Genomic DNA, 12,037 nt, shown 5'->3' with positions numbered 1-12,037 from the left:
TCTCTGGGGGAAACGAATCATGATCTGTTCTGCAGTATGCGCACACTGGTGTGAGCTGAGCTGCTAGTGGAAATAGGTTTTCTTGTGCCACACAGGATCATACAGTACATGCAGGGGCTTACTGTGGTCATGAGTAAGGACATGGAGAGGGCTGGGCATGGATCAGTGCAAGGGCAGGACCCTGATATCGTAGTAGCTAGTGATGTCAGGGGCCTGTTAGACTCTAGAGTCTATGTGTGATCAGAGGGTGGATCACACCAAACCAGCCCTGGCATCTGTATTAGTCAAGCTACATTAAATCAAAGGGTGGTGTGGGCTGAGATCCAGATTTCAGATGGAGCTGCATGGCTGAGCTCAGAGGAAGGTTCTTGCTGAGGAAGAATGAGAGAATCCCAGGGCTGAGCTTTTGTGGTGAAATGGCACCAGGCACAGAGATGGGAAGGGATCTCTACAGGGAGGGCACTTGCACTTTGTAGCACTGAAGTCTCCTTCACTAAATGTCATGTGACTGACTTTCAGCACTAACAAAGAACAGGGACAGGAGAGATCTTGACCCACATCAGTTTACAGGCCCAGGAACCATCCCTCCCATTATGTTCCTCAGCTCAGATACCCTCACAGTGCATAACAGGCTGTTTGCACTGTCTGCATCTGTAAGGTCTTTTTAACTGATTCTGTGCCTTGGAGATATCCCGTAGGCCCTAGAAAGCATTAATTCTCTCTTAAGTGCATTGATTCATGCACTCGCCAAGCATTTCATCTCCCATCTCTGCCAACAATGCCGTGGGGGACTTTTGGACAATCCATTGTCCCTCTTTGGGCCTCTGTTCCCAGACCGTAAAATGGAGATGCTAGCACTGACCTTTCCTATGTTGTTGTGCTGGCTGGATGGGTTCACCCTCTCCTGCCTACTATGAAAAACTTCCCACGGTTATGTGCCAGCAACAGCAATAGAATGGGGGAAATAGTGCAGCCACGTCCCCTTCCCCGGCTCCCCCCCTTCACATCTACCCCACCCAGCTCTTTGGCACGTTATCCAAAGTGAGAGTGATCACAGTGAGACTCTACACAAGGGAAATCCCCTGTGGTATTGGCTCTTTTAAAAACAGGAGACTTTTGCACTGGAGAGAGAGAACATTAATCCTAGCAGAAGTCCCCTGGGCCTGTGTGCTGCCAGGTCCCTGTAGAGGCATACATGTCTGGGGACACCCCCCTCTGCCTGCTGCAGCAGGGAGCTCCTAGCCCTATTGCGACAAAGCAGCCTGTGCTTGGTGAAGTGACTATGATGGCATTGCTCTAGCATTTGCTGCAGGAGTCCCTCCTACATTCAATCTCTGATGCCATTGACAGGACAATCATAAGCTTGACTTTTCAAGCCCTGACCCTGTGCTCAGCCCTACCCAGGGCAAATAAAACTGGTCTTAGCACCAAAGAATTTATAGCCTGGAGAGAAATAGTTATCTGGGGTTCACTTTGGGACTGGGGAAGCCACAATGTTGGTGGTAGTCCTGGGAATCTTCTCCCCTGCATGTTGCAATGAGACACTCCCCCTGACTCTTTTCCTGCCAGGCACTCAAGAGCTGTTAGCTGGGGGTGACTTTTAGCCAAGTTCAACCATGGCAGGACTGTAGTGCATATGAAATGCTGACCCTTACCATCCCTGTTCTGTAGGCTTGCCTGACTGTCTCTGGCAGTTTGCTAACTGCAGGGGAGGACTGGCTGTCCTGCATGCAGTACTCGTGGTCCTTCCTGACCCCATTCCTCCTGCCCCCACACCTTCTGTGCCAGACACTCACTCTGACTCAGCAAGCTTTTGTGACACAGATGCTGCTTGTGACAGGGCTGTGCCTTTGAAGCCAACAGAGCAGACTGTCCTTTAAAGCATTAGTGGTCTGTCCCTGATGCCAGTTCTGCTCTGCTGGGCTGGTCGGAGTTGTGCGGACAGGGCTGTCATTCAGCATTCTCCCCAGGCATTGTCTCGCATCAGCTGTTGTTCTGCTGCTCTTTCAGCCTGCGCCCTCACTTCCTCTTTCAGAGCAGAAATCCTTGCCTCAGTCCTTCAGAAGGTTCACACAGCAGGCACATTCATCTTTGAGACACCCCGGTCGCCAGCTGCATGAATTTACCTTGTGTAGTTGGTGCTTTCCAGGATAAAAGTGCCTTACGAAGAGGCGGGAGGACCCTTTCAGCCCATATTGCCCCAGTCACTCAGTCGGATGGACTCTAAGCCATGTGCTCACTCAACATTGCTTTGCCAGTAACAGCTCCCACCTGACTCCACATGCCATTCCCCCTGCAGTGCACCTTCTTGGCCCTTGCAATTATTCCCTGCTCATTGCGTGGAGCTTTTCAGGCACTTCCTCTGCTTCTGGTCTCCCCTTTTCCTGTACATTTTCTAAATCTCATCCTGGTTTCTCTTGGCTTTTCATATCTCTCAGCTCAGTCCTGCAGCACTGGAAAAGGCCCCTTCCCCCTCCTTCTCTGTTGCAGATTCATTACAATTAGCTCCCCTCCTCAGCTAACTGGGTCTGCCTCCCCCTCATTCCCAGCCATACCTGGGTGATCTTCAGGAGCCTGCAGTGCCTTTGCAGTAGTTTTATTGTTCTCTTCCTAGAATTTCTTTGCATCTTGTAAAGATTTACCAGCAAATGTCTCCTTGAAGGAGGGCTCTTTATACTCAAAAGCTCATCTAATAGCTCCCTCAACTATACAGCTGGTCCAATAAAATATATCGCCAAACTAACCTTGTTTCTTGGATATTTTTTGGAGCCCCATAGCTAAATTAAGGAATGCTCCATTCCTTATTGTTTTTCAGTTTCTCATTCCCAGAGGGATTAGCCAGGACTGCAAAACTGAGATGCAGATCTGCACTCTTTTTAGCAGCACTGAAGGTGGCCAGACCCTGATCCATCTCTGCATGCTCCTGTCTCCTCAAGAAATGTTTTGCCTGCTGCAACTGAATTTCATTTTCTGCCTGTGCAGTTTCCCAGAGGGTGGATGGGTATAGTCTCTTGTCTTATGTGAGGAATTAGTGTTGAGACCTATATTTCTCTCACCACCAAATTATGGTCCTCATGGCTGGTCCTTCCTAGATAAACCTCTACAAATTCAGTGTGTCCTCCCATAGGTAGAGAGAACTTTGATCTGCAGGATGGCAAGGGGGTCCAGGTCCTGGACAGGTATCCCAGGTACATGCATGGCTGTGGAAGTGCTTTATTGCCAAGAGGCAGAATCTCTCACCCCAACCCTATTTCTGGTCAGAGATGGCTCCAGCTGCCTGAAGGGTCTCTGGGAAGTTGCTCATACTTTTGAGGGCTAGAAGGACAATGGCTTCTTTGTCCATAAAGCTTTTCATCTCCACCTGCTTTGCAGACAGCAGCTCAAATCCTGAAACTCTTAAACAGACTTTACTCAGCTTAGCTGGTGGCATCCATTCAAGTTTTACTCAGGTACAAGGACTTGAAAGCATTTGGCTCTTTGTAATAGCTCTGCATAATGAATCACTTCTTTCTCCACTGAAATGCCAGTCCCAGCACCCCCATCAGCCATGCTTCTCCAGGGTGTGGGCTAGAACTAAAGCAGATTGCATCCTGCTGGTGCTAGGGGAAGTAATTACCCATTGCACAACTGATATTAGTACTGGCTGGAAAAGCCAGGGGATCTTTTAATGGCCTTGTGGGTCTTCAGGAGATACCAGGCTCACCTTGTAGGGGCCTTGATTTACAACTGAATGAGGAGATTGAGTTCCTAGGCCTAGCCAGGCTTGGCACAGGAGTTGGAGGCTGATACCATAAGGGGAGGTGTTGCTGCCCAGCAGCAGAGTCCTGGGGGCCAGATTGCTTTGACTCCCAAAGAAGCCCACCCTGCATGAGACGTCTGGGTGGGGAGGAACCTTTGCTTGCTGTTGTTTTTCTGTGCTCAAACCATTTTGAACTTCTTCAGTGTCAGATTTTTGGCTGTGCATTGGAGTCCTACCTGGGGACCTGGAGTGCATAGCGATAGGCGCCATATGCAAACTGAACAGAATAGTAGGCTGTGCCTCAAAGTGCTCCATCCTTCCCATCTGCCTTATGATCCTACTGGTATCCAGCCCTCCTCTCACCACAGCAGGACATGCCAAACCTAGGTGCTGCTGATTATAGAGAGAGGTGGTTAGCTGTGCTAGTCTGAAGTCGGGCAGAACGCAGGGTAGGGATGCACGTTACAGACCAACTAAATCAGATGAGCACACTTTTGTGAGCCCAAGATCACTTCATCAGATTCTGTCTTCTGAAGAAGTAAGCTTGGGCTAACAGAAGCTTAAGCATCTCTGATGTAGGTAGTCTGCGAGATGCACTTCTACCCTGCCTTCTGTTATTGATGAGCTTACTCTGTAGCCTGACAGTGACACAACAGTGCCAAGGTGCTGTTATGTTAACAACGCAGTGGCCCAAATACTTGCTTCAATGAGCATGTCACTGTACACTCACAGGTGGATATTTTGAGTGGCCTGAGTACTGGCTCTGGAGTGCTTGGGGTTTGCAATAGTACCACCAGGGCAGTTCCTGTGTCTTTTATGTTTGCACAGCACCTTGTATGGTGGGGGTCCAGTCCCAGTCCAAGTTGGGGCCTTTGGGTGCTACCAGCATATCAGTGTTTCCCACCCCTGCTGACATATCAGCATCCAAGCATGTGAGATGTGAGTGCTGACATTTGAAAATCTGGCCCAGACTTTTAAGAAGGAAATAAACTGACAGTAGTAAGACAAGCACAAGGGAATCAGCAGCTAGTGGTTTTCAGAGGACTTCCAAGGCAGTCTGCAACTTTTGCTGCCACCTGTGATGTGGGCTGTCAGCACAGGCTGCAGTGTGAGCAGGGGGAAGCGACTAGCCCACAGTCCTGGATTCTCTGCGAGTAGCCCACCGTCCTGGTGGGCTAGTGGCAGAGAATCCAGGAGCCCAATGGTGCTCAGGGCTACATACAGCCTTAGTGGGGACTTGTGCAGTGCAGTCTGGAGAAAATGTCCATCATGTGGAGACTGCACATGGAGCACTGGGGACAGTGAAGCACCAAGTGACATATAAGAGGATGTATGGCCTCCAACCAGCCTGGGGTGCACAATTCCCCCTCCTACCCCCTAGGTCTCCAGTGTCTCTCTGCCTGCCACATGTAGCAGTGAAAGGGATGTTATGCTCTGCAGGACTATTTCTAGGCAGAAAGTGATACCACTGCCGTCTTCCCCACCCCCTGCCCCCAGTCCCAGTTCTCCTACAGGCCTCTTCCCAGAGGGATGTGTGTGGTTTCACGTGCTCCATTCACTAAAGACTTTGTTGGCTACTAAAGCTCTGGCTCCTACCACCCCCCTCCCCCTACAATGCTGAGAATGCCCGAAGCCAAGGGGGCATTACAGAAATCAACTCCCCAAGCCTAGCTTGGGACTCCTGCCGGTCCCGTGGTGCTGTGCTGCTACTGCTGCAACAACAGGTCCCACCCCCTGCCAGCCAGTAGGGGGTGCTGTGATGCACTCTGCTCCCTGCCGCTCCCAGTGCTGGTCTGTCGGGGCCTTTTGGTTCCACGTCCCATCACTCCTCTGTTTCCGCTAGGTGAGTTTGGCCCATACCTGCCATGCCTATCCCAGCCCTTCCAACTACCTAGGTCCCCTTGCACTGCTTGCTGCCTCTTTAGGTACCCTGCAGCAAGGCTGACGGGTATCGTGCACCCTGCAACTGGCCACAGCCCTGCCTTATTCAGAGAGCAGCATGTTCCTCCTCCCTCATCCCCTGTTCCAGTCCCAGAGAGATCCACCCCACAGAGTCTCCCAGCCCTGGCCAAGAGCAATACATCCAGCTCTTCCAGTCACATCTCTTCCCCCATTGGTGCCAGCAGAAAAAGCAGCAGTTACCCTGGTGCCATGCCTGCTCTCAGCTCAACTGCATGCCCGTCTCTTCATAGCGTTCACTCACTGACTACTGTTCTCTTGTCTCCCCAGGCACTGTACGGCTCCATCAAGAATGAGAAGTTGCAATGGGCCATGTGAGTATCACCCCTGGCTTGTCAGGATCCTGCCCTCTATGGCTCAGCTCATCAGTGCAAGAGAGCCCACTCCTTGCTTTGTCTGTGGGATTTGCTTCACCTGCTCCCCTCCTTCTGGACAGGAAGGCAGCAGGTGTGACCCACAAAAGAGATCATACCCTCAGCTCAGGGAGGGAGAGGGGGCGATTGCTACTGACTTCCCTGGGCTGGGGTTGGGCCTTGTGTGATGTGGTGTCATGTGGTGCCTGGGCTGGGGTTGAGCACTGTGCTAGGTGCTGGGAATGGGCAAGGAGCCTACCAGGGAATAGGCCTGAGGTGATAAGGGGTCCAGTAGAGACACCCTGGCAACAAAGCACAAGTGAAACCAGGCTGGGACTGCCCATGGAAGGGATACAGTTTTCAGTCCAGCTGCAGCTACCAGGGTTAACAGCCCCACATAAAGCTATACAGAAGGGGTCAGCAACCCCCGGCACATGTGCCAAGCATGGCACTCAAGGCCATTTTGCTTGGCACACCACTGCCAGCCCGGGCTCTAAGCAGCTGCTGCCAGCCACGGAGCCCAGGTTGCTCCCAGCAGGCAGCTGGGAGGCTGCAAACAGCTGCTCCAGGCTCCGGCAAGTCAGCTCTCCGGCACCTTCCAAGGTAGACGTTGTGGTTTTTTCGGCACTCCAGCCAAAAAACGTTGCCTACCCCTGCTGTACAGCAAAGGGAAAACTACTTGTGTGTGAGCAGAGCTCCATTAAAGTTAGGGTGACCATTTCCAAGCCTGTGAAACCTGTGAAGACTGGAAAAGGGAAGCAACACCCAGCAGGATCTACACAGGTTTCCATGGCAGAATAGGGATTTCTTCAGAGGAGCTGGGGCCTAGAAGGGGATGGGGAACAATCAAGCCTTCCAATTTTTTTTTCTTTAAATTTCCTGTCTTGGGCCAAATGAGCCAAATCAGTTCCAAATTTCAGCTGAGCAGAGTTCAATTGTTCAAGCCTGTGTGGTGCTTCACCAGCAAGTGTCCTGCCTCCCAGACTCTTTGGTCTAGGTCTTCAGATGCCTCCAAATCCATGGCAGAATTGTACAAGCCCCAAGCCCAGAGGCCTTGGGGTTCCAGTGCCCCCTAGTCTCGCTTGCCTCTAGCCAAAAGGCCAAGGGATCAAGCTGGGGGGAAAGCCCAAGAACAGTCCCCCATCACCATCCATTGTGTAGCCAAGATCCTTGCAAGCAGGATCTGCACGGCTTAGCTGGGAATGGGGAGATGATCCTCACAGCATGGAGGTGACAACCCCCTAATGTGCTGAGCAGATGCACCTACTATGGTGTGTTCAGTTCTGGGCCCTGGTTGCCACGAGGAGGTTCAGGGGGAGCAGCAGAAATGGCTGTGGGTGGAAAGCAAGGCCTAGAGGGACGTGTATTTGTGTGGCTGGCTCAGCACAGATTAAGGGGGCAGCATGCTAATTGTCTACAGCTCTTAGGAGAGGTGAAGCACAAGGAGTGGGAGATCTTCTGGAATCTAGAGCACAGAAGTGCAGCTGGGGGGGGGGGCGTGCGGCTTTGGCAAGCATCAGCCTCCACCATCCTGTCACATGGCACTTCTCACAGTGAGTGGGCCATAGTCCTAGGAGCAAGGGAAGGTCTGGGCTGGTGCCCCAGCTCTGTTTTGGCTCCATAGGCAAGGGAAGCAATTTGTTCTGTCAGGAAAATGGAGCATTTTCCCTCCCTTAGCCTCCCAGTTTGGGTGGGGAGCTCTGACAGACACCACCTCCCCCCACATCAGCTGTGAGGGGGCTGCTGCCTCCAGGAGAACTCACCAGCCTAGTGCGTGCCCAGCCCTTGAGACAGTGCCCACCCCAGGGGGTACCCATCCCTTCATGTTGGGAAGATCTGCTGTGAATGCTGGTGTGGGGATGTCTGAGCCAGGTGCCAGTGTCCTCCCCAGCTTGGCTTGGCCTTGCCCCACCTCTGTGGCTTTGGACCAGCCTCTGAGCTCACGCGTGGCCAAGACAGAAGCTGCCAGGAATGGGGCCAGATCCTGTACTGGGCAAGGTGGGAGCACCTCATGAACGGGGCTGTGCAGGAGGGTGGGACTGTTTTGGGGAGGGGTTTGCCCACCTGAGGTGGCAAGGTGGGGAGCCAGGCTCAGTAGAGGAGCTGGCATCCACCCGTAGGATCTGAGTGGGTTTAGTGCAGGGCCCAAATGCCCTGGCATCCCTGCCCCTCACCCTACAGCTACCACCCCCTAACCAGCAGCAGCCTTGTTGCTGGGATTAATCAGCCTACCACGTAATCCCAGCTCTGAGCCAATGGGGCCAGGGTTGCTGTCATGGAGACGCTGGTGGCTGCTGAGGGGTTTAATTAGCAGCTGTGCAGTTGCAAGAAAGCAGAGAGGCAGTGGTTCTAGGCTCCCACCTCTGTGCTGGGGAGCAGCATTTCCTGAGCAGAGCCCAGGACACAGTAGGGGACATGATTCATGGGTTCAGAGCATATCAGCAAAGGCCCACCCTCCTTCCTCCAGCCATCTGCCCCCACCTGTATGCGTCCTCCCTCCTGTCAGTGCCTGTAGCACCCAGGGTCCATGGGACAGGCAGTGCCAGCTTGTGCCAGCCCTCAGCCCTTCCCCAGGCCTGCGCCAGGTTTTTGAGCCAGCGCCCATTCCTGCAGGGGCACTGTACCCCCAGTGATGGGAACCAAGCCCTCTATGGGCCATAACGCTGCTCTTCTTCCTCAAAAGGAGTTTTCCCCTCCTTGATCCTCCAAGGGGAGGGTGGGCCTGTGGTGCTGAGATGGCCCCTGCAGTGCCAGGCTCTGAGGCACTGGCTTTCTCCTAGGCTGCAGAGGAGAACCCATCTCATAAGGCATATGGGGGGTCCCTGCTCTGAGCAGCTTTGGGAGCCTTGCTATGCATTCAGAGAGCTCCCAACCAAGGAGAGCAGTGGTGCGACAGCTGGCAGCCTGGCAGAGCTGGGAAGGAGCGCAGAGGGCTCATGGGTGAGGTGAATGGACTTCCCCTCACTGCATTCACCTGCCTCTGATCTGGAATTCCAGTCCAAGAGGGCCAAGTGGTGCAGGGTGGGCTGGGAGCTGGTATTACCTGGCCCTGGTGATGCTGAGCCCTGCAATGTGTGTCCTGCAGAGACGAGGAGGAGCTGAGGAAATCCCTCTCAGAGCTGGCTGATCCCAATCCCAAATCCATCAAGCGCATCAGCAGCTGCAGTAACCCCTTCCTGGACTTCTCACAGGACCCCAGCATCGCCACCTACAAGCATGGCCTGCTGGTGCGCAAGATGCATGCAGATCCTGACTGCAAGAAAAGTAAGTGTCTGATGGTCCTGGAGCTGGGGGTGGTTTCAATGGATCACGGGCAGAGCTTACTCTCACCTGGGGCAGCAGGAGCACTCCTGCAAGTCAGGACAGCCAGGAATCCTAGTGGATCACTGGTGGGCTCTAGCTTACATACCACATGCCCAGGCCATGTTGGCACCAAGTTCTTCAGCCACATGGGAAGGGGACTCCCAGCAGAACCAGGTCTGGCTCAGCACTGTCATGCCTAGTGCCAGGCAAGGGCTCCCTGTGCTCTTGTGACCCCCTGGAAACAAAGCCCTGCTTGGTAGCCTGGCCATTCTCTTTCCCTGCCCTTCCATCACAGCTGAGCATGCGCCTGGTATCCACAGACACTACAGCATCCAGAGCTACCATGGGCTTGAGAGCCCTCAGGGCTGCCATTGGGTGGGAGCGGCGTGCTTCCAGCTGGAAGTGATGCTCCATACCATGCAGCATGGCAGCTGGGCCTTGGTTGCAGGAGGCAGGCTGGGGAAGGGAACAGGAACAGCGGGAGTATGGGACCAGGCCAAGGCTGCAAGGGGATTTATTAGATGGCTCCGGCTCGGGCCTGGGGGATGGGGCCAGTGGTGCGGTGCTGTCTGTGGTGCTGAATGGACCCATTCCCCTGGAGACGAAGAGGAGCCCAGCTGCAGGCTCAGGACTGAGCAGGCCGCCCTGCCGTTGAACTGTTAGTGGAATCTATCCAGGGCAGAGCCAGCCATGAAGGCACCCAACACTGCAGAGCTCAAGCTGGCCTGAATGCTCCAATTGGCTGGCTGTTGCAGAGCACCCCTCTGTCCACCACAAAAGCCTCATTAAGCTCCAGCTGTTTAATGCCTCCTTGATCTGATTAGATGGTGCCTGTATTCTCTGTGGATGCCACAGTGCACAGTTACCTGACAGGGAGCGTGGCCTTTACCTGCCTCCTCTTAAGTGGCGAGCATAGCCTCTGCACACAGCAAGGAGCACACTAGCCCATGCAGGGGTGGCGTGCAGCAGCCCTCCCCCATAGCAGTGCCATCTGCTGACCCAGAGAGGGCATGGCTCAGGTGCGCCACTCCAGCGTGGTTTCTTCTGGAGTAGTGCCCATCCCCAATCCAGGATGAGGGTGATGACAGTACTTGCTGGTCTGCTTGATGTTGACTGTCTTGTGTTTTGCTTTTCCTTGCTAGCACCCAGGGGGAAGAGAGGCTGGAAGACATTCCATGCCATCCTGAAGGGAATGATCCTCTACTTGCAGAAGGTACAGAGCAACTTGCCTCCTGGGCAGCCAGGGGGCAGCTGCCTTGGCAACAAGACATCCCCAGCCCCCAGGGGTTAGGCACCCCCTGTTCATTGTTGTGTTGCTGGTACATGGGGTTTTACTGCAATGAGGCAAGGGTCAGACAGAGGGTGTTGCATCCCCAAGGTGTGACACCCTTGCCAAGATCTACTATTCCATAGCAGGACAAGCCATGGCCAGGGAATCCACCTTTTCCCCAGCAGTCATCATTAGACTGCATGTCAAAGGCAGCAAGTTTCAGCAGGGTCCTGGGAGAGCAGCAAATCTGCAGCTTCCCCACTGCCCTTGTTCTACTGAGCATGGTCTGCTGATGATGGAAGCAGTGGCCACACACGCAGTGGGGTGCAGCGCCCCTGGTGGACAAAGCCACAAGAAATGCAAACCTACAAGTCTTGCATCCTAAAGGGAGTACATCAAGCCTGTTTGTCTCAGGTGTGAGCTCCTGGAGCAGGTGGTCACTTCTGGTGAGGCTAGCCTTCTTGGAGGAGTCTAGCCTGGCATGGGCAGCAGTGGGGGGCTGTAGTGCCTGCATTCCCAGGTCCTGCCTTTGTGCCCCACTAGAGCTGAATGAAAGCCCCTTTGGGGTTGTGGGGCAGGGCTTATGTGAAATGGTGGCCTTGCCTTTCAGGAGGAGTATAAGCCTGGGAAGCCCTTGGCAGAGGAGGAGCTGAAGAATGCCATCAGTATCCACCATTCGCTAGCCACACGGGCGTCTGACTATAGCAAGAGACCCAACGTCTTCTACCTCAGGACAGCCGACTGGAGAGTCTTTCTCTTCCAGGCACAGTGAGTAGCCACAGCAGCAGCAACACAGCCTGCATTTGGCAGAACTCTGTGCACTGGTAGCACATAGCAGCCCTAGGTGCCTGAATCAGACTGCACTGTAGGGGATGTCTAGCACGGCCATCACATAAGGCCACAGTTGCCATCCCTGCAGCTGGGGAAGGATCCAGGCACTGAGATGGCTCTCCTATTGCCACAATCCTGTGCTACGGTCTAGGTAAAAAGGGAGGGGTGGGGGATTGTCCAGCTTCTCCCAGCCATGTGCTCAGCAAGAAACAGCTGACAGCCTGCCCTGTCACCAGCTCCCACCCTCTCCCCGTGGAGGGAAGTGCTCCCTTTTTATAGTCCTGCTTGGCTTAGGGAACTGATGCTCTTGTGAGGCAGAGCACAAGCTAAATCCTGGCTGGGACTAGAGGGGTGGACATGTGGCACCTCTAGTCCCAAGTAATATGACTTTACTCTGGGGTTAAAAGCAGAGCAGATGCACAGCACAGCCCTGCACCAGTGCCAGTCACTCCAGTCTGGAGTACAGCAACTCAGAAGGTGAGGAGTGGAAATTACACCATGTTCCAGTTTCATAATTTCATAGTTGGTCAGGTTGGAAGGGACCTGAGCAGATCATCAAGTCTGAGCCCCTGCCCTGGGCAG

General features: G+C 53.8%; 1 protein-coding gene across 5 annotated transcripts in view; it reads left to right on the top strand.

Moving 5' to 3' along the window:
• Nucleotides 1–12,037, top strand: part of PSD (pleckstrin and Sec7 domain containing) — a 140,194-nt gene that overhangs the window by 111,109 nt on the left and 17,048 nt on the right. For all 5 annotated transcript variants that reach the window (XM_019502501.1, XM_019502502.1, XM_019502500.1 and 2 more), the window contains 4 exons: nt 5,969–6,012; nt 9,137–9,315; nt 10,497–10,567; nt 11,235–11,392. In XM_019502501.1, coding sequence (XP_019358046.1) covers nt 5,969–6,012; nt 9,137–9,315; nt 10,497–10,567; nt 11,235–11,392 — 452 coding nt within the window. The remainder of the gene's footprint in view (nt 1–5,968; nt 6,013–9,136; nt 9,316–10,496; nt 10,568–11,234; nt 11,393–12,037) is intronic.

Source organism: Gavialis gangeticus, unplaced genomic scaffold (genome assembly GCF_001723915.1).
Source record: "Gavialis gangeticus isolate Ggan-Ray unplaced genomic scaffold, GavGan_comp1, whole genome shotgun sequence".
In the NCBI taxonomy this organism is placed as follows: Eukaryota; Metazoa; Chordata; order Crocodylia; family Gavialidae; genus Gavialis; species Gavialis gangeticus.
Note: the sequence above shows the minus strand (reverse complement) of the source record. Positions and strands in the feature narration are given on the sequence as shown.